The sequence below is a fragment of the Petromyzon marinus genome, chromosome 61, assembly GCF_048934315.1.
Source record: "Petromyzon marinus isolate PM22_M1 ecotype Great Lakes invasive population chromosome 61, UKy_Petmar_22M1.pri1.0, whole genome shotgun sequence".
Lineage (NCBI taxonomy): Eukaryota > Metazoa > Chordata > Hyperoartia > Petromyzontiformes > Petromyzontidae > Petromyzon > Petromyzon marinus.
In genome coordinates, this window is record NC_133727.1 from 10801913 (window position 1) to 10825323 (window position 23411).

At 44.2% G+C, this 23411-nt stretch overlaps 1 protein-coding gene and 1 non-coding gene across 4 annotated transcripts in view; both read right to left on the reverse strand.

The window, feature by feature from the left end:
- The window catches only part of GUCY1B1 (guanylate cyclase 1 soluble subunit beta 1), a 32117-nt gene extending 20098 nt beyond the window's left edge, over positions 1 to 12019 (reverse strand). The window contains exons 1-4 of one of the 3 annotated variants that reach the window (XM_032976995.2): positions 11863 to 12019; positions 4623 to 4696; positions 3090 to 3190; positions 1296 to 1414 (exon numbers count right to left, since the gene is read on the reverse strand). In XM_032976995.2, the coding sequence (XP_032832886.1) occupies positions 1296 to 1414; positions 3090 to 3190; positions 4623 to 4696; positions 11863 to 11865 (297 nt within the window). In that variant the 5' untranslated portion in view covers positions 11866 to 12019. Of the gene's footprint in view, positions 1 to 1295; positions 1415 to 3089; positions 3191 to 4622; positions 4697 to 9804; positions 9849 to 11862 lie in introns of those variants that run through there. The other 2 variants (XM_076053552.1, XM_032976993.2) reach the window with 2 other exon arrangements.
- Positions 12020 to 23014: 10995 nt separating this feature from the next.
- Positions 23015 to 23096, reverse strand: TRNAL-AAG (transfer RNA leucine (anticodon AAG)). Its single transcript has one exon. It is a non-coding gene; the product is annotated as a tRNA-Leu (tRNA).
- Positions 23097 to 23411: the final 315 nt, after the last annotated feature.

Below are 23411 nucleotides of genomic sequence, written 5' to 3' on the forward strand. Positions count from 1 at the left end.
TTGGCAACTTTGGACCATGTCACGGGATCTGCAACGTCCGCTGCGAAGCAGACGGGAATGTACAGCTGGTACATACGCAGAGTTTATTAACCAGGGTGGATGTGGGACTCTAACCGCTAACTTCTGAAAGGGCTCAGCCGCACTCCCGTGATGACCTGTCACCGCCCTGCTCGCTTATCTCGCGTTCATCAGATCACTCACCGGCATGTCTCATCCACAGCTCTCTCCTCTTGATTTGCACGTATGTATGTACGTTGAACTTCGTTCGCATCGTACGTAGCCAACCGTGCTTACCATACTTCACCACGCTGGTCAGTGCGGGCTGGTGAAGGTGATACGTATAGAAATGGGAACAAATACTTACAGCATCGAATACCAATAGATGTTTATGCACTGCCCTCTAAGCATCGAATACCAATAGATGTTTATGCACTGCCCTCTACTGCCCACAGCCACAGCATTTAGAAATGGGTATAGCTTAATTATATACGTGTAGTATGAGTGTTTTTGTTGTTGTGTAATGTCATAGATTGTTAGATGGTTTTAAGTGATTTCTGAGTGTAATAATGTTTACTCATGAATGAAAGTGGGCCAGGGCAGGGTAAATCACACAAAGGATAATGGCTGTTTGGGCGCCACGGTGGCTAGGAGATGTTAGCTACCTTGCCTGCTATGCAGGAGGCCTTGGGTTCGATCCCGACCTTGACGCATGTATATCTGGAGTCTATATGTTCTCCCCGTGGTCGTGTGGATTTTTCTTTGGGTTTTCCCTCAACATTTAGAAACACGCTTTTTGCAGTATTTGGCTGCTATGAATTTACACGTGATAAGCCACTTCGTTGAGCTATCATTTGTGGCCAAGTCGCTTCTGAAAAGAGCTATACAGCCCAGTGAGATTTACCTGGTAAAATATTTTTTATAGTTTTGTTTTCATCGTGTAAAGCACGCTCACAATGTACAGTATTGTATATTGCAATGATGGTCGGTAGTCAACACCAACGATGGAGCGGCAGCCAAATAAAGATAACTTTCCAGAGAGGATCCTTACCGCGGAGATGGAGCGATTAAGCCGGCTCGTGTTCAGGCGAGAGATGGATAGCGGTGGCATCATGAGACTATGGGGTATGGTGACAGCTTGAGGGGACTTTCATCCAGATGAATAGACTATGTCCAATGTATGAATGAATGTTGAACTTTCGCACCGTACGTCGGCAATCGTACGAATCGGAGATGCGGATGATGACGATGATTGATGATGATGACGATGACGATACTCGTGCCTTTATTGTACCAACCTGCAGGAAGTCCCGGACGTTGGAGCCCAGCACTCGGAGGATGGTGTCGTACCCCGACTCCTGGCAGAACTCGACGAACATCTGCCCGAACGTGCGCAGGATCTCGCTAGATTCCACGCCTGCGGTACAGCGCACTCTGGGTCGACTCAGCCGCAAGAAAATGTGTTACTGGTGCCAGTGTTGATGGGCTGGGACTAAAAAAAAATTGGCACCAGGCATTTGTAAACACACACCGGCCAAAATTCGGGTTATGAAGTGAGCTGGATTTGCGATGTAGCATATGAGCGTGATTTTGCCTTGTGACACTTATTGGCGCATTTGGGCTGATTAAAAAAATCAAATGGGGGGCCGGTGTGGAATAATCTTTGGGGCAGTCGAATATGGGGACTCAATGCCAACTGTGATTATAAATAAGCAATTAATTAATAAAATATTTTAATAAAGCAACATGATATACAGTATATATTTTTTACTCTGATCAGATTTTCAATTTGTTCACACAAACCGGGCCCACCGGCCCTCAGAATGGACCGGCCCACCGGGTATTTGCCCCATGGTGCTGCTGTCATATGGCCAGTTTGGGCCTGCCTGGTGCCCAGTGTGAAAATCGACAGTGGGTCGGCAAAAGTTGCCAGGCCTGGTTCTGACCGCACCACCTCAGAGTGCGCCGTGCCCTCCTTCATAGGTTCGCCGCGAACAGCACTTGCCACAACTGCTTTTGTCTAGGCTAGTCTCTGCTGAGGTTTCAGTTTCTAATGCGTGTCCACAACAGCTAGTCCCGGCGAGAGAAACTTGGGGTCCCGTTACATAACAACAATAATACAGTACGAATGCTGAATGGTGGTCCCATCTCTTCGCATTCTCTGACACCGTTATAAAAGGGAGCAGCCGTTCCCAGGACGAGGCAACAACCTTCACTAAGCGCATGACTTTGCACATTTTAATTTTTTGGCCACAGATTATATCGATTTTTTTTCATAAAAAATGGGCAGCTGAGATATTCACGAGAAAATGAATCGCCACTTTCATACGTTTCGTGTCCATCATAGGGACCAGTTCGATTTCCATGAGATTTATCCGTTATTTGTCGCCGTGCATGATTCCCCATATGCATCGTGAGCGATGGAATTAATTTCATTCGAGGGCACACAAAGCAATTACCATCTGTGTGCATTGTGACAGGCAAGATGTATAGTATCTGCACAGAGGCCAGTATAAGTAATGGCCTACATTCAAATCGGTAAAAAGTCTAGAAACCCCATCTATAACAGATTGTTATTACAGGCTGGGAAACTATGATCTTCAAACAACACTCGCAGGAACGTGTACAAAGAGCACTCAGCCTTTGCGCGTGCAGTTCTTCAGGAACTGTTGATTGGTTATTGCATAACGCACAAAGGCTGAGTGCTTTTTGTTTCAGTAATCTGGTGTCAGCTTGTGAATGCCCCACACGCAGCTGTAAAAAAACTAAAACTAGTTTTTATCTTACCAGGTAAGGCCCACTGAGCTGCTACGTAGCTCTAAACGCTTGATGTTGATTGTCAATTTGATTATAAAATTTGATTATAAATTTGATTATAAATTTGACTGTCAATGTGGAAGGAAAAAACCGGACGATGCGGAGAAAAATCCACACGACCACGGGGAGAACACGCAAACTTCAAACAGTTGTCAGGGTCGGGCTCGAACCCACGACCTCGTATATACCAGGCGAGGTAGTTAACATTCTACCACCACTGCGCCCCTATAGAGAATTGGTGGTACCGTACGCAGCGTTGTGAACCCCAAGCATACCTAGAACCTTGCTGGCTGCGGAGATGAGGTCGTATGTCTGGGAATCGTCGTAGATGAATCTCACGAGGAACTGCCCCTCCAGGTCCAACTGCGCTTCCTTCCTGTAGAGGCAAAAGCGACAATCTCTCCCACTCGGTCCGGATTATGGTCGCCGCGGTGTGATTAGTTTTCATGATACAATAATTATCGCGATAAAAGTTTATTGTACAGTCTGTTCTCGTATAACGCGTAGTTTTCACGACGCGAATTGGATATGGATGTATTAGGGAACGAATTTTTTTATAACCTCGGATGCGAATTGGATATAACGCAATCGAGTGAATGGAACTACGTTGCACGAGTAGGAATAAGCGGTCGTAGCGGCTGCCTCGGCGTAGCATCGCACAAGGCATTGGGATGCTGCTGGATTCTTCTAGATGCTACCCACGTACCTCAGTCTTTGATCGGCCTGCATAAGCATCTCACGCGTTATCGTGAACTGTGCTTGACATCTATATTACATATTATTTATTACATTATTATTCCATAATTTGTTGTTCTTCAGAAACGCAACTACCGCGTTATAGTAGAACAGACTGTACCTTTATAAATTGTATATATCGCAGTATGATTGTTCTATCGCCTGCGAGTTTTGCTGCACTGCAAGTACGAATACAAAAAAACTGTCCTTTAACTGGAGTTCGCTCAACACCTTCCTACTGTAGGTATCTTAATCAGTGCAACTTTACAAGCAGTTAGGCACGGCTCATTGTGCACATGTTGTCAGTCAAATGAGAAATCGCTATATAAACTAAGGACGTACCAGGTCACGTAACCAACTATGCTTGTCAATTATTTGTAAGATGTTTTGCAAGGCAATGCTTTAACGTGAATCCATTCAATAGCAAGTTCCTTAACGCTTTCCAACTCAGATTTAAATTCTTGAATGCATTTGCTCTGTCCGTCCGTTCATAACAGGGGTCCCACCATAAGTCCCGTGATGATGACCCGACATAAACGATGGTGATGCTGCTGCTGTGTTGGCAGTGGTAGCCCACTAGGACAGTGTAACAACACTAACTCAACGCCTTCGTCGGTGACGTTTCAGGCAATGGCCCTTTCTTGTGCCACAAAGAAGAAGAGACATTGCCTCGAACATCGCCGATGACGTAACTTTTTTTGAAAGGCCACAGTGTTATTTACGAATGTGTTGGACATTGTGACAGGTGACATGGCGGGATGACAACACGCAAAGCCAATCTTGATTTGAAGTTTTCGTGACTGCAGGAATCCATTCTCTTTGGCTTTTTCGGTAAAGTCACGTAGGTATAAAACAAAATAAATCACGACGTTTCGGGCGCAACACAAGCGTTCATCAGCAGGTGGGAAAGCATGGTCTGCTGCTGAAACGTCGTGATTTATTTTATTTTATACCTACGTGACTTTACCGAAAGAAGCAAATAGTACGCGAAGCCATCTCGTTGTGCAGGTCTGGAACCACGGTCGATCAGATGCCGTCAAAGTTAATGAAATGCGATCGAAGTGGTGGATTACTTTATTTTCTCCCAGACATTCTCTCCATACGTCCTCAGGATGAGCAGCTCCAAGGCGTGGTTCACGAACCCGTACTGCGAAAACAAGCGCGGCCGCGCTCGCATGTTACACGGTCAAGTGGTTAAACACATTAAAATACACAAGCACGTGAGAGAAGGGAGACAGTCACGTGAGAGAAGGGAGACAGTCACGTGAGAGAAGAGAGACAGTCACGTGAGAGAAGGGAGACAGTCACGTGAGAGAAGGGAGACAGTCACGTGAGAGAAGAGAGACAGTCACGGGAGAGAAGAGAGACAGTCACGTGAGAGAAGAGAGACAGTCACTTGAGAGAATGGAGACAGTCACGTGAGAGAAGGGAGACAGTCACGTGAGAGAAGGGAGACAGTCACGTGAGAGAAGGGAGACAGTCACGTGAGAGAAGGGAGACAGTCACGTGAGAGAAGAGAGACAGTCACGTGAGAGAAGAGAGACAGTCACGTGAGAGAAGAGAGACAGTCACGAGAGAGAAGGGAGACAGTCACGTGAGAGAAGGGAGACAGTCACGTGAGAGAAGGCAGACAGTCACGTGAGAGAAAAGAGACAGTCACGTGAGAGAAGGGAGACAGTCACGTGAGAGAAGGGAGACAGTCACGTGAGAGAAGAGAGACAGTCACGTGAGAGAAGAGAGACAGTCACGTGAGAGAAGGGAGACAGTCACGTGAGAGAAGGAGACAGTCACGTGAGAGAAGGGAGACAGTCACGTGAGGGAAGGGAGACAGTCACGTGAGTGAAGGGAGACAGTCACGTGAGAGAAGGGAGACAGTCACGTGAGAGAAGGAGACAGTCACGTGAGAGAAGGGAGACAGTCACGTGAGGGAAGGGAGACAGTCACGTGAGTGAAGGGAGACAGTCACGTGAGAGAAGAGAGACAGTCACGTGAGAGAAGGGAGACAGTCACGTGAGAGAAGGGAGACAGTCACGTGAGGGAAGGGAGACAGTCACGTGAGTGAAGGGAGACAGTCACGTGAGAGAAGGGAGACAGTCACGTGAGAGAAGGGAGACAGTCACGTGAGAGAAGGGAGACAGTCACGTGAGGGAAGGGAGACAGTCACGTGAGAGAAGGGAGACAGTGATGTGAGAGAAGGGAGACAGTCACGTGAGTGAAGGGAGACAGTCACGTGAGAGAAGGGAGACAGTCACGTGAGAGAAGGGAGACAGTCACGTGGGAGAAAAGAGACAGTCACGTGAGGGAAGAGAGACAGTCACGTGAGGGAAGGGAGACAGTCACGTGAGAGAAGGGAGACAGTCACGTGAGAGAAGGGAGATAGTCACGTGAGAAAAGGGAGACAGTCACGTGAGAGAAGAGCGACAGTCACGTGAGAGAAGGGAGACAGTCACGTGAGAGAAGAGAGACAGTCACGTGAGAGAAGGGAGACAGTCACGTGAGTGAAGGGAGACAGTCACGTGAGAGAAGAGAGACAGTCACGTGAGAGAAGAGAGACAGTCACGTGAGAGAAGGGAGACAGTCACGTGAGAGAAGTGAGACAGTCACGGGAGAGAAGTGAGACAGTCACGGGAGAGAAGGGAGACAGTCACGTGAGAGAAGAGAGACAGTCACGTGAGAGAAGAGAGACAGTCACGTGAGAGAATGGAGACAGTCACGTGAAAGAAGGGAGACAGTCACGTGAGAGAAGGGAGACAGTCACGTGAGAGAAGGGAGACAGTCACGTGAGAGAAGGGAGACAGTCACGTGAGAGAAGGGAGACAGTCACGTGAGAGAAGAGAGACAGTCACGTGAGAGAAGAGAGACAGTCACGTGAGAGAAGGGAGACAGTCACGTGAGAGAAGGGAGACAGTCACGTGAGAGAAGGGAGACAGTCACGTGAGAGAAGAGAGACAGTCACGTGAGAGAAGGGAGACAGTCACGTGAGAGAAGGGAGACAGTCACGTGAGAGAAGAGAGACAGTCACGTGAGAGAAGAGAGACAGTCACGTGAGAGAAGGGAGACAGTCACGTGAGAGAAGGAGACAGTCACGTGAGAGAAGGGAGACAGTCACGTGAGGGAAGGGAGACAGTCACGTGAGTGAAGGGAGACAGTCACGTGAGAGAAGGGAGACAGTCACGTGAGACAAGGGAGACAGTCACGTGAGAGATGGGAGACAGTCACGTGAGGGAAGGGAGACAGTCACGTGAGTGAAGGGAGACAGTCACGTGAGAAAAGGGAGACAGTCACGTGAGAGAAGAGAGACAGTCACGTGAGAGAAGGGAGACAGTCACGTGAGAGAAGAGAGACAGTCACGTGAGAGAAGGGAGACAGTCACGTGAGTGAAGGGAGACAGTCACGTGAGAGAAGAGAGACAGTCACGTGAGAGAAGAGAGACAGTCACGTGAGAGAAGGGAGACAGTCACGTGAGAGAAGTGAGACAGTCACGGGAGAGAAGTGAGACAGTCACGGGAGAGAAGGGAGACAGTCACGTGAGAGAAGAGAGACAGTCACGTGAGAGAAGAGAGACAGTCACGTGAGAGAATGGAGACAGTCACGTAAAAGAAGGGAGACAGTCACGTGAGAGAAGGGAGACAGTCACGTGAGAGAAGGGAGACAGTCACGTGAGAGAAGGGAGACAGTCACGTGAGAGAAGGGAGACAGTCACGTGAGAGAAGAGAGACAGTCACGTGAGAGAAGAGAGACAGTCACGTGAGAGAAGGGAGACAGTCACGTGAGAGAAGGGAGACAGTCACGTGAGAGAAGGGAGACAGTCACGTGAGAGAAGAGAGACAGTCACGTGAGAGAAGGGAGACAGTCACGTGAGAGAAGGGAGACAGTCACGTGAGAGAAGAGAGACAGTCACGTGAGAGAAGAGAGACAGTCACGTGAGAGAAGGGAGACAGTCACGTGAGAGAAGGAGACAGTCACGTGAGAGAAGGGAGACAGTCACGTGAGGGAAGGGAGACAGTCACGTGAGTGAAGGGAGACAGTCACGTGAGAGAAGGGAGACAGTCACGTGAGACAAGGGAGACAGTCACGTGAGAGAAGGGAGACAGTCACGTGAGGGAAGGGAGACAGTCACGTGAGTGAAGGGAGACAGTCACGTGAGAGAAGGGAGACAGTCACGTGAGAGAAGGGAGACAGTCACGTGAGAGAAGGGAGACAGTCACGTGAGGGAAGGGAGACAGTCACGTGATAGAAGGAGACAGTCACGTGAGAGAAGGGAGACAGTGATGTGAGAGAAGGGAGACAGTCACGTGAGTGAAGGGAGACAGTCACGTGAGAGAAGGGAGACAGTCACGTGAGAGAAGGGAGACAGTCACGTGGGAGAAGGGAGACAGTCACGTGAGGGAAGAGAGACAGTCACATGAGGGAAGGGAGACAGTCACGTGAGAGAAGGGAGACAGTCACGTGAGAGAAGGGAGACAGTCACGTGAGGGAAGGGAGACAGTCACGTGAGAGAAGGGAGACAGTCACGTGAGAGAAGAGAGACACTCACGTGAGGGAAGGCAGACAGTCACGTGAGGGAAGGGAGACAGTCACGTGAGAGAAGGGAGACAGTCACGTGAGAGAAGGGAGACAGTCACGTGAGAGAAGGGAGATAGTCACGTGAGTGAAGGGAGACAGTCACGTGGGAGAAGGGAGACACTCACGTGAGAGAAGGGAGACACTCACGCCATAATCTCTCATCAGCCTGTCATATCTCCGTAATCATTAATGTACCATCAATCCCATTTCATCATAATGGTCGTAATTATTCCATGCTCTTCCACCACCTTGCGATATTTCCACCTTCACATCATCACCAGCAGCAACAGCAATATCATCAATATCATTCTTGTGCATTATCAATCTTCATCACATAGACATAATGATTATTTCACCACTCTCTTGTAAAAAGAAAACAATATCCGTTGTCCGGAAGGCCGCACGAAAAATAGCACAAGCAAGGGTGCGTAATGGTTTATTACTCAAGCAAACCTATGGACAAACATGATTATTGCTCCAAGCATCGGACGTGGCCATGAATTGAGATTTCCTTCATACGCGATCGCCGATTTTAGTCTCATGCGATGGCCAAATTGTCGATCTCTGCTCAGGAGTTTCAACTTATATACATATACATACTGCCCATAGACTATCACTACTTATATACATACTGCCCATAGACTAACACTACCCATAGACTAACACTACCCATAGACTAAAACTACCCCACAGACTAACACTGCCCATAGACTAACACTACACCATAGACTAACACTACACCATAGACTAACACTACACCATAGACTAACACTACTCATAGACTAACACAACCCATAGACTAACACTACCCATAGACTAACACTACACCATAGACTAACACTGCCCATAGACTAACACTACACCATAGACTAACACTACACCATAGACTATCACTACCCATAGACTAACACTACACCATAGACTAACACTACCCATAGACTAACACTACCCATAGACTAACACAACCCATAGACTAACACTACCTATAGACTAAAACTACATCATAGACTAACACTACCCATAGACTAACACTACACCATAGACTAACACTACCCATAGACTAACACTACACCATAGACTAACAGTACACCATAGACTAACACTACCCCATAGACTAACACTACCCATAGACTAACACAACCCATAGACTAACACTACCCATAGACTAACACAACCCATAGACTAACACTACCCCATAGACTAACAATACACCATAGACTAACACTACCCATAGACTAACACTGCCCATAGACTAACACAACCCATAGACTAACACTACCCCATAGACTAACAATACACCATAGACTAACACTACCCATAGACTAACACTGCCCATAGACTAACACTACCCATAGACTAACACTACACCATAGACTAACACTACCCATAGACTAACACTACCCATAGACTAACACTACCCATTGACTAACACTACCCATAGACTAACACTACCCATAGACTAACACTACACCATAGACAACACTACCCGTAGACTAACACTACCCATAGACTAACACTACCCATAGACTAACACTACACCATAGACTAACACTACCCATAGACTAACACTACCCATAGACTAACACAACCTATAGACTAACACTACACCATAGACTAACACTACCCATAGACTAACACTAGGCAATATTCTCAACACGGCACCCCCGATGAGCGTGGTTGGCTACGTACGGTGCGAACGAGGTTCAACATCACACGTTCAACCAACCCCGGGGCCCCACTGGCGCTTTCGATTCCCAGCCAGGGCCCAAAGCAGCTCGAAGCTCGCTCATTAAAGCTCATTAAAAACAGCGGCGCGTCAAGATATCTCCTTATCAGATATTAAAAACAAAAACTTCCCCGCGAACACGATGAAACGACCAACCCCCCCGGATGGTTCCCTGCATTGAAGGATAACCGAGAGCCACACGGTAACTGTTTAGTGCCATCGAGTAAGGGGCCGTCCATAAATGACGTCACGCGCCTAGGGGGGGGGGGGTCAGACATTTGTGACGAGGGGGGGAGCGTTTGAGAAATGTGACGTCACACCAAAATGCGCAACTTGAAATAAATATAGACAACACGTTCTACTTAATTAAATAGACTTTTTGATAAATGTTTTCTCCTACAACATCAGAGTGCAGCGCCACATTAAATACGCACTACAATGATAATAGTTTAAAGCGATTTGAAGCATGTTTAATTTGGGGGGGGGGGGGCAGAGCTTTGTGACGTCATATTTGAGGGGGGTTTAACTTTTTGTGACGCCGTGTGACGATGGGGGGGGGGGGGGTCAAAAATCGTCCAAAATCGCGTGACGTCATTTACGGACGGCCCCTAACGCAATATCGTTCAACAGTGCCACAACTGCGGCTATCCGCGGGCATTGGAGACGCGCTCCCTTCAAGCATCGCATGCCTGTTGCAGCCACAGTGGTGGGAATTAACCCTCGGACATCTTGCCCTATCCTTTAACGTAATTCATAGAGAGCTTCGCGGAAAATTAAGAACGGTTCCATGGTGTGCGAATGAAATGGTGGAGGTGAGGTTAGTGAAATAGACGAGGGGGAGCGATGTGGGGGCGAGTCTGTGATTATGCGAGAATTCAATGAAAGCGAAAATTGATGTCGGTAAATGACGATGGACGGATTGAATGAATGGTAAATGACGACGATGGACGGATTGAATGAATGGTAAATGACGATGGTGAACGGATTGAATGAATGGGGGTTAATGAGTGATAGCCACGCCATGATAATATGAAGAGGGGGCAGTAACGGTGATAGTGGTGGTGGTTACGAGGGGGAGATTAAGGGGGGTCGTGGGGTGAGCAACAGAGCAATAAGTGAGTTTTGAGTGAAGAGTGGAAAACTTGTGAATATCCAGCCTCGGAAACAATCATCTAAATATTCACAGCATAAGTGTCCGCATGCAGGTCCGGATTACGTTGATGGTCGGTCCGTGTTCTGATAGCCTTGGGAGTCTGGGAAGGCATTTATTTGTGCATTCAATTCCATCCCGTTGCAATTTTACCACCACACGTGCCCGATGATGCCGAAACTGCACCGTTATTCCACCTCGGTTCACAGTATTCGTTATGTATTTTGTGTGTGATGCGTACGAATTGTAAAGCCAAATTTAATTAAAAATGAACACAAGTTGTTGAATTTTTGGCATGTAACCGGGTAGCAATAGGCATTGTGATGGTTTGGGTTGAAATGAACAAATTGCCTAGGGCATTTATCACAATGGTATAGTATTGCAATATAAAACCATTATAAACCTGGATATGTGCATTTTGGTGGGCCCTCAAATTCTAAGGCCTCCGGGTTGCAGCCTCTCAAGTCCTCGTGTTCACCCAGCCTTGTCCGCATCACCCTACCCTGTAGCAAACCCTCAATGCAACGTAATAACAATAATTAATACTCTTTATTTAGCTGTATAATCTCACCGAGTATCAAGACTCATTTCACGATAGTCCTCCATTGTGAATAAATGGCAAATTCCTTTGCTAGAGACTGTTTTCCGTCTAATTATTATTTTTTTTATCGCTGGCTCGGCGTAGATCAGCGACCGCGCAGAATCAATCGAGGCTGGGCACATTTTAATTGTTCGCATTCATTGAGTATTCTCCGGTAGCGCGTCACTGTCAGCCTCTGACTGCAATCGGGGCCAAGCAGAACACAGTACAGGGTAATCACGATTCACGTTAATCCATCGAAGGTGTATGCGTAGCGGGATTCTGGCTCACCATGATTTGCTCCACTGTCGTCGGTTCACGTTGCCGGAGAGAGCAGAGGACGGACGATATCGTCTCTTGCTTCGCCTGGATGCTGCTGCCACTGACACAGGATGGAGAGATTGTGGAGCAACGGGATTGCGGAATGGGAACAACCGCAGCCTCTGTATGAGATTCAGACACATGCTTGTGTTTTTTTTAATGCAGCCGTTGCCAAAATTGCCAGCAACTGCAATACCGGCTCTGACAGATGGATTCGTATATTCAACACACGCTTACTTTATTATTAAACCCTTGTGTATAATAACGAATTGAAAAGTCAAATAAACATTTAAATGAGCACAAGTTGTTTAATTTTGGCACATAACCGGTAGCAATATACATTGTGATGGTTTAGGTTTAAATTAATACATTACCTAGTTGATTTATCACAATGCTATAGGCTTGCAATTAAACCAAATTCCAAGCCTCTGGGTTGCAGCCTCTAAAGCCATCGTGTAAAATGCATTATTATACATATTATTATACACTTGTGTATAAGAATAATAAGTATTATTATACACTTGTATTTAATAATGATATTATAAGTGGTTGTTCTGTGGAATTGATGGACCTGTCCTCACAATGGGAATGTGGAATGAGCAAATCTGGCTTACGACCACCTATGAAGACAACTGCCGCACGACACTCATTTTGTTTTTCGAGATGAGCCGTGATTTTATTTAGCAAAGGAAAGCTAAAGACGAGTCTGATGACTCTTTCAAAAGAGCACTCTATCCTTCAAATGTTTAGGAGAGACACCACGATTGATCTATAATTAGTTACTTTATTCCCTTAGCTCATGCTACATTGATTGATGTTTTGCTTTTATACGTTGCAACGAGACTTGTGTTAACCCTTCATCGTAATGATGAAAAAATATAACAATTTGTGAATGTAATTCGCTTTAAATTGTAACAATTAAATTACAAATACATTGTCCAAACGCCTCTAATATTTGGACGTTGTATTTATGGGTACCTGTAAGTGCTATTATAGCATATGGGAAGAAATTGGAATTTAAATCTACGCATGTCAGGGGTAAACATCCTAAACAATAAGGCCCACTGAGCTATATATAGCTCTTTTTTAGAAGCGACCTGGCCACAAATGATAGCTCAACGAAGTGGCTTATCACGTGGAAATTTAAAGCAGCCAAATACTCTAAACGCACGTTGCTTCTAAATGTGGAAGGAAAATCCAGAGGACCGGGAGAAAAATCCACGCGAACATGGGGAGAGAAACACGCAAACTCCAAATATACAGCAGGCGTCAGGGTCGGGATCGAAACAACAACATCCTGCATTTTATTCCATTTAAAGCTTTCGTGACTGCAAGGATTCATCTTCTTTGGTTCTTTCGGTAAAGTGACGTAGAATGAGAATAAAGTAATACATTAATAAAATAAAATAACATGATAAAATTCTCACGACGTTTCGGCCACAACACAAGTGGCCTTCTTCAGGTGAAAGGAACAGACCTGTCGGGACGACAGAGCTTCAATGAACGTTGTTAAGATTGGTAGCGTTTTTTTAAGCTGGTTTAGAGGAGTGAGGCACCTTGACAAAGGGGTTTACATATAAAACAGGAGAATTTAGCATTGAAATAGCTGAGTGATTAGCTTGTGACTAGTCATAGAAATAGCTATGTTAAAGTCAAAGCTTACACATCCACAGAGGCACCTAGTACAAATCAAACAGGATAATTTAGCATTGAAATAGCTGAGTGATTAGCTTGTGACTGGTCACATAAATGGATATGTTAAAGTCAAGCCTACACATCCACAGAGGCACCTATACAAATCAAACAGGAGAATTTAGCATTGAAATAACTGAGGGATTAGCTTGTGACTGGTCATAGAAAGAGCTATGTTAAAGTCAAAGCCTACACATCCACAGAGGCACCTAGTACAAATCAAACAGGAGAATTTAGCATTGAAATATCTGAGTGATTAGCTTGTGACTGGTCACAGAAATGGCTATGTTAAAGTCAAAGCCTACACATCCACAGAGGCACCTAGTATAAATCAAACAGGAGAATTTAGCATTGAAATAACTGAAGGATTAGCTTGTGACTGGTCGTAGAAATAGCTATGTTAAAGTCAAAGCCTACACATCCACAGAGGCACCTAGTACAAATCAAACAGGAGAATTTAGCATTGAAATATCTGAGTGATTAGCTTGTGACTGGTCACAGAAATGGCTATGTTAAAGTCAAAGCCTACACATCCACAGAGGCACCTAGTATAAATCAAACAGGAGAATTTAGCATTGAAATAACTGAAGGATTAGCTTGTGACTGGTCATAGAAATAGCTATGTTAAAGTCAAAGCCTACACATCTACAGAGGCACCTAGTACATGGACGCCAAAAGGGCTGCAACAACTCAACTATCATATAGTAAACCGATGTGAAAAAACCTAAGTCTAAATTACATCAATATAATAAATGTACTCAAAATATTCTTCAATAAGCTGAGCTATTAACAGTAACTGGGTATACACTACACTCTATAATGAATACCATATAGTAAACCAATAAAAAAATAAAATATAAACTACCTCAATGTTATTTTTTGTGCCAGTTAAAAGGGTAAAACCTATTCTTATACCTCAATGTTATATTCTTAGTTTTTTCGGTAAAGTCACGTTGAAGAGAAACAACAAAATAACAAATATATATAAAACAATAAAAAATTCTCACGACGTTTCGACCATAACGCAAACGGTCATCATCAGGTGTGTCGGTTTGCGTTATGGTCGAAACGTCGTGAGAATTTTTTATTGTTTTATATATATTTGTTATTTTGTTGTTTCTCTTCAACGTGACTTTACCGAAAAAACTAAGAATATGAATTACTGCAGTCACGAAAGCTTTAAATCAAAATTTACCTCAATGTTATCATTAAACTCTATATATTCTCCAATCAGCTAAGCTACCAACAATAAGTCGTAATATATCACAATGCTATATGGCGAAATAATGGGTGGATTCTAACCCTCAACTTCAGCACCACGGATAGCTACGAGCCCCGTTCAGACGGACGAGTTCATCCATGGTCGGAACGGAGGAGGGGGAGAGAGACAGCTGCGAGGCGCTGTTGTACTCCATGTTGTAAACCATACCATTAACCGTGGTGTGAGAGGTATTAAGAGTCAATGCCAGCGAAAGAGCTGTGGTCTGAAGGTCATCGTAAAATACAATTAATTAAGAACCGAAATGGTTTAAACATCTTTCCAATGGTTACTAAGCCAGAATCCATCTTCTCGGTTGAAATTGTCTCTGTGCTTGTATATGTGAATGGCCTCATGAACGAATCTCTCATGGTAGCCGGTTGGTTTGCAACCTCCGTCTTGGAGAAGTCAACTAAAGTGCCTCTGTGGTAGTAGCTACATTGGAAAAACCAAACGACATATCTCGGACCGCATCCGCGAACATAAAGCAGACTTGAAACACGGTAGAACGAACTCCTCTGCTGTGGCGGATCACTGTTATAATTCAGTGGGCTCACATGACATTGACTTCTCCAAGACGGAGGTTGCAAACAAACCGGCTACCATGAGAGATTCGTTCATGAGGCCATTCACATATACAAGCACAGAGACAATTTCAACCGAGAAGATGGATTCTGGCTTAGTAACCATTGGAAAGATGTTTTAAACCATTTCGGTTCTTAATTAATTGTATTTTACGATGACCTTCAGACCGCAGCTCTTTCGCTGGCATTGACTCTTAATACCTCTCACACCACAGTGAATGGTATGGTTTACAATATGGAGTATAACAGCACCTTGCAGCTGTCTCTCTCTCCCTCCTCCGTTCCAACCATGGATAAACTCGTCCACCTGAACGGGGCTCATAGCTATCCGTGGTGCTGAAGTTGAGGGTAAGAATCCACCCATTTTTTCGCCATATAGCATTGTGATATATAACGACTTATTGTTGGTAGCTTAGCTGATTGGATAATATATAGAGTTTATTGATAACATTGAGGTAGTTTATATTTTAGTTTGTTATTGGTTTACTATATGGTATTCAATATATAGTGTAGTGTATACCCAGTTACTGTTCATAGCTCAGCTTATTGAAGAATATATTGAGTACATTTATTATATTGATGTAATTTAGACTTAGGTTTTTTCACATCGGTTTACTATATGATAGTCGAGTTGTTGCAGCCTCTTTGGCGTCCATGTACTAGGTGCCTCTGTAGATGTGTAGGCTTTGACTTTAACATAGCTATTTCTATGACCAGTCACAAGCTAATCCCTCAGTTATTTCAATGCTAAATTCTCCTGTTTGATTTATACTAGGTGCCTCTGTGGATGTGTAGGCTTTGACTTTAACATAGCCATTTCTGTGACCAGTTACAAGCTAATCACTCAGCTATTTCAATGCTAAATTATCCTGTTTGATTTGTACTAGGTGCCTCTGTGGATGTGTAGGCTTTGACTTTAACATAGCTATTTCTACGACCAGTCACAAGCTAATCACTCAGTTATCTCAATGCTAAATTCTCCTGTTTCATTTGTACTAGGTGCCTCTGTGGATGTGTAGGCTTTGACTTTAACATAGCCATTTCTGTGACCAGTCACAAGCTAATCACTCAGCTATTTCATTGCTAAATTATCCTGTTTGATTTGTACTAGGTGCCTCTGTGGATGTGTGAGCTTTGACTTTAACATAGCTATTTCTATGACCAGTCACAAGCTAATCACTCAGTTATCTCAATGCTAAATTCTCCTGTTTGATTTGTACTAGGTGCCTCTGTGGATGTGTAGGCTTTGACTTTAACATAGCCATTTCTGTGACCAGTCACAAGCTAATCACTCAGCTATTTCATTGCTAAATTATCCTGTTTGATTTGTACTAGGTGCCTCTGTGGATGTGTAAGCTTTGACTTTAACATAGCTATTTCTATGACCAGTCACAAGCTAATCACTCAGCTATTTCAATGCTAAATTCTCCTGTTTTATATGTAAACCCCTTTGTCAAGGTGCCTCACTCCTCTAAACCAGCTTAAAAAGACGCTACGAATCTTAACAACGTTCATTGAAGCTCTGTCGTCCCGACAGGTCTGTTCCTTTCACCTGAAGAAGGCCACTTGTGTTGTGGCCGAAACGTCGTGAGAATTTTATTGTGTTGTTTTATTTTATTAATTTATTATTTCATTCTCATTCTACGTGACTTTACCGAAAGAACCAAAGAAGAATATCCTGCATACCAGGCGAGGGAATTAACATCTCGCCACAAAACTGCACAAACAGCTAAGGACAAACCTACTTCAACAGGCAACTACCACATTCACCCTGCGAGCAAAGGAGCCGAACAGCTCATGAGCCGTGTGAGCAGGAGTTGTAGCGGACGGGTCACCGACGTCAATGGAGAGGAACCGGTGACGGTCTTCGCCCAGGGGTGGTCAATACGTGGGATCGAAATCCACGTTGGGGGATCGAAAAAAAAAGATAACACTATGTAACACAATTTTTGTTCCTGGATAGTAAGTGTTATTTCCTAATTGCTTATGCCTAAAAAGTATAGAAAATGTCTATTTTTCTTTATTGGTTCTTTCGGTAAAGTCACGTAGAATGAGAATAAAATAATAAATTGATAAAATAAAATAACACAATAATATTCTCACCACGTTTCGGCCACAACACAAGCGGCCTTCATCAGGTGAAGGGACGAGACTGTCTGGAGGACAGCGCTGGAGTGAAAAAGCCACGCTCAGATCGCGACCTTTAAGCTGTGTGAGAAGAAACAAAGCCCCTTGACAAAGGAATTAGCATTGAATTCAGCCATTTCAATGCTAAATTCTAAACAAACACAAGATCCAGGTCTGGTTCAATACAGTACACAAAATTCGTGATCTGATCCCATCCGTGAAGGATGTCATTCCTGACTTACAGTACCCCGGGGTTTACAAATTGAGTTGTACCTGCGGTGATTGCTATATCGGGAAGACAAAGCGACATGTCTCTGACCGAATTCGCGAGCACAAATGAGATTTGAAACACGGCAGAACGAATTCTTCTGCCGTAGCTGATCACTGTTACAACGCTGTGGGTGATCACGATATAATTTTATCCGATACCAAGGTTCTTTGCAAACCCACGAGTTTTTATCAGAGATTTGTTCACGAGGCAATTCAGATCTACAAACACAGACACAATTTCAACCGAGAAGGTGGTTTCAAATTAAGCAACCATTGAAAAGATGTTCTAAATCGAACCAAACATTAAACTAATTCATATTCTTAGTTTTTTCGGTAAAGTCACGTTGAAGAGAAACAACAAAATAACAAAATATATATAAAACAATAAAAAATTCTCACGACGTTTCGACCATAACTCAAACGGTCATCATCAGGTGTGTCGGTTTGCATAAATTTATTTTTAAAACGGCACATTTATTTATTTATAATAAAAAAAACGTTGGCGTCACGCGCAGCGATTGGCTGTTTGCCCAGGACTAGTCCATCTATTTTTTTTTAAATAGGAGGGGGGAGACGAAATTTTTTATAATGTATGCTGTCTGAAAGCCACTGTAAGCATGAACAATCAATCAAGAACTGAAATGATTTATCAAATCTTTCCAATGATTGCTAAGATAGAATCCATCTTCTCGGTTGAAATTGTCTCTGTGCTTGTATATGTGGATAGCCTCATGAACGAATCTCTCATGGAAGCCAGATGGCTTACAAAGAACCTCCGTCTTGGAAAAGTCAATGGCATGTGAGCCTACTGAATTAGAACAATGATCTGCTACGGCCGAGGTGTTGGTCCTACCGTGTTTAAGGTCTGCTTTATGTTCACGAATGCGGTCCGAGACATGGCGTTTGGTTTCTCCAATGTAACTACTACCACAGAGGCAACTTAGTTTGTAGACACCAGGGTATTGTATGTCCGGAATCACATCTTTTACAGACGGAACCAGATCACGGATTTTATGTAATGTGTTGTAACGGACCTGGATCTTGTGTTTATTCAAGATTTTGGAGATCTTTTTTGTGATCCCAGCAATGTAGGGTAAAGTGATGGTTTTGAAAGGCTCCTCAAGAGGGTTCTTCTTCATGGTTTGAGTGATAGCTTTGCGGATTGTATAGTCGGAGTAACCATTAGCCCTAAGAGCTTGGTGTACGTGCTTGAGTTCACTGCTTATGTGTTCCTGGTCGGATATGCATTGGGCTCTATGATACAGAGTCTTGATGAGAGAATTCTTCTGTGATGGATGGTGGTGGGAATCCGGTTTCAGATAAGCATCCGTATGGGTAGCTTTCCTGTAGACAGAGTGGCTCATTGAACCATCAGGTCTCTTTTTAATTAGGACATCCAAAAAAGGTATCTTGCCATCTATTTCGACTTCCATGGTAAATCTGATGGCTGGGTGTATGGAATTGATGTGGTCGAAGAATTGGTCTAGAGCAGGCCGGCCATGTGGCCAGATGACAAAAGTGTCATCCACGTACCTCTTCCATAAGGTTGGGCGCAGAGTGGCAGTCTGGATGGCGTCAGTCTCAAATTTCTCCATGAAAATGTTAGCTATAACTGGAGAAAGGGGGGAGCCCATTGGGGTGCCCTCAATGGTACAGTATATTTTTCAAGTATTGGTACCCCAAACTTTCGCAGCTATTAAAAATTCCCTTTTCACACCATCAATAGGTAAACTCCCCCTCCCCCGCGCGCCAACCGGCATGTTCACCCGCATGTACACCACCTCTACACCGTTCATCATGCTAAGTCGGCCAATAAAATGCTAATTTTATGCTAATTTCTTTGTCAAGGCACCTTGTTTCCTCGCACACAGCTTAAAGGTCGCGGTCTGAGCGTGGCTGTGTTTCACTCCAGCGCTGTCCTCGAGACAGCCTGGTCCCTTCACCTGATGAAGGCCGCTTGTGTTGTGGCCGAAACGTCGTGATTTTTGTTGTTTTATTTTTTAACTACGTGACTTTACCGAAAAAGAACCAAAGAGTATGGATCCTTGCAGTCACCAAAGTTTTAAATCTAGAGTAAGCCACTTCGTTGGAGCTATCGTTTGTGATAGCCAGGTCGCTTCTAAAAAAGAGCTACATATAGCTCAGTGGGCCTTGCCAGGTAGAATAACAATAGTTTAGTGCTGAACCCTTGACGTGTGCGGACCCCAACAATACACAAATGTGAGAACACCCCATCATCATCATCGTTCTGTTACAAACCCCAATGGTTTCACATGTGTGGCGGCCCTCACACACTTATGATGTCTTATCGGCCAAAGTGGCAACCCCATCCCCCCCCTTCCTCTGGGAATTCGTGAAGACAACTTCTCTGCAGGGGCTTTCTAGAGATGCTCTAAGAGAGGCCCTTCCGCTGAGTGGCGGCGGCCCGAGAAATTAATTTCACGGCTGCGCCTTTCGCTGTTGCGAATGGAAAGGGAATGCCATCGTTTTTGTTGTTGTACGACAGCGACACCTGCTGGATTAAATGTAATGCTGTTTGTGTTACTGAAAAATAACGAGTTCACTAGAATTTATAACAGAGATTATTGGGTTAGATCGCGTTAATATAAATGCGTCGTTAAACCCGCCATCACCCTACACAGCCAATTAATGAGGTTTGTCACGTAAACAAAACGTGCCAATTAGTTACTAGTTCAGTACACCGGTTGTGTGTTGGAGAGCAAACCCACTGCAACATTTACAATTCGAGTACCGTGACGTATCGCCGGTAACTGCAACCAGCATCATCAGGCGACAGCCAGCGTTATGGAGAATTTCTCCCCCTGTTTAGATTTTAGAAAAAATGATAAATGTGGTGTCGTCACTTGTGAGCCAATCTAGTGTGAATACTCTATTATGGGTAATATTGGTCGCGAAAGCCGAACGTGTTCAACTAACTCGGATCTGTTTCCAGAGTGGAACAACGCGGACGGTACAGAATGAGCACCTCCTCGTTCGAGACCAAAAACATCGCAACCACCTCCTGGATTTGACGCTCCTGCAAGACACCGGTGCGGCACATCAACCGCATCACAACATCACAAGAGGCCGACGCCACACCATCGCCTTCACGGATGGAAAGTGAAAGGCAAGTCACAGCAGTATTGAAAGGTGGTCATGCAACCCAAACTGTGGACCATACGGGAGACCCAACTGGAGTTTGCGCTCTTTCAACGGGGGAGGAAGAGGAGGAACACAAATCTTACACGAATTCTCTACCGCCACAGCACGTGGATTTATAGCGTTTGTTTTATTTGTTTGCTGGTGACTTTTTCTATTTCACATCGGAATCGCCTCCAGTGCTGTTGCTGCTGGCGACAATAAAAGTTATTTAAAAAGTCAAAAGTCTCTGATGAGGCCCTCTCGTCGTGGCCAGCAGCAGACCTCCGCATTGGCATTTAGCTCATGAACATATTTGCTCGATGCAAAAAGAGAAAACTGAACTCCAATGAAGTAGTCTGGCACTCTCGGATCTACACGCGTATATTGTTATGTTTGAGTGATATTAACGTCAAATAACATTAATGTTGTTTTCGGTGTTTATTTCCGAGTTATTTGCAGATGAACCAGAGGTAGTCAGTGCTGTTACTAATTATGTACGATAGGAGTCACGTGTTCGTTAAATCCTTATATCATTATATGTAAAATACATTACATAAAATCTGCTCATATGTAATAATATAGAGATCTAATTAAAACTAAATGAATATTTTTTAGAAACTCTAGTTTTCTTTTCAATATCATCGTAGGGATGCTGCGGTGGCGAGACGTTAACTACCATGCCTGGGGGGTTCGATCCTGACTGCTGTATATTTGGAGTTTGCGTGTCTTCCTCTCCCCGCGGTGAAAAAAGAAAGTTTCCGAAAAATACACACAGCGTAAAATATAGATTGCGCCACTTCTGCTGGTGTTTGTGACTGACATACCACCAGGCTTTCTTTGCTCTATGACGTGCGCATGAAAGCAAGACGCACGATAACTTAATTGTGAGTATCGTTCCCTTAACATGTTATTATAATTATTAACACTGTCACCGTGAGACTGTCTTCCTCGAAACCAGTGGTTCTGCTTAACCCGGGGTGCAGGCACCCCCTGGGAGTGCGAGATGCCCTTTGTGGGGGTGTGTAGACATGGCCAGATTTTTGTTTAGAAGGTAAACACAAATTAAGCATGGGCCACGTAAGTGCAACTACTTTTATATTCTTAGCTCTTTCGGTAAAGTCACGTTGAAGGGAAGCAATAAAATAATAAATATATATAAAACAATAAACATTCTCACGACGTTTCGACCATAACACAAACGGTCATCATCAGGTGTGAAAAACCAACGGCAAGAAACATTTGAAAGAAGTGGCGGTTCGCATTTATTTAGTTATTTTAAAAGGTTTATTTATTTATAAAATGTTTCTTGCCGTTGGTTTTTCACACCTGATGATGACCGTTTGTGTTATGGTCGAAACGTCGTGAGAATTTTTATTGTTTTATATATATTATTATTTTTATTGTTTCCCTTCAACGTGACTTTACCGAAAGAGCTAAGAATATGAATTACTGCAGTCACGAAAGCTTTAAATAAAAAAATACAACTACTATGTTTCATTATACCTATGCATTTATTAACATGAAACTTTTTTTTTACGATTGAGAACTAAAGGGGTGCAAGGTTCCAGTAAAGGTCGATAACAGTCCTGTCTAATCTTGATTTGAAGCTTTGGTGACTGCGGGAATCCAAACTCTTTGGTTCTTTCGGTAAAGTCATCACGTAGGTAGAAAATAAAATAAATCACGACGTTTCGGGCGCAACACAGGCGTCCATCATCAGGTGGGAAAGCATGGTCTGCTGCTGAGGCAGACTGTTTTAAAAGGTTTTAAATGGGTGTAGCGCGAGGGTTATAAAGTCCTGTCTAAGTAACATTTCTGTTTAGCCATACGCGTCTAGTCCGGCAGGGGTCAGTGTGGTGCAAAGTACAGCAATCGGCGCTTCAACTGCACTTCAGCCAAAGCGCATTGTGAACGGAATTACAGTCGCGCGACACGTGTTTGCTTTAATAAAAAAAAATCCTTGATGTAGTTATATCCGATGTCATTCCATTAATGCTGTAACAGCAAAAAAGCGTATTTACCATCGATAATGTAATGATAAAAAAACTACTGGCAGCGGTGGGATTTGAACCCACGCCTCCGAAGAGACTGGAGCCTTAATCCAGCGCCTTAGACCGCTCGGCCACGCTACCGGCTCGACTCGAACGTTGTAACAACGACTCACAACATTAACAACGCTCACAACTCTCAACGCTGCACTCGCATCGACTCACAACGCAAACAACGACTCACAACGCAAACAACGACTCACAATGCTAACGGCTCACAACGCTCACAGCGCCTGTGGCAAAGCAGTCGGAGGCACAGGAGTGCGGCTCCAGTCGCTTCGGTAGGCGTGGGTTCAAATCGCACCTCTTCTAAACATTACGCTAATTTAAAACACACCCGGCCAAATAGATTTGTTAGCCACTTCTCTATTAAAATTATTTTACGACAAACTGCGGTTT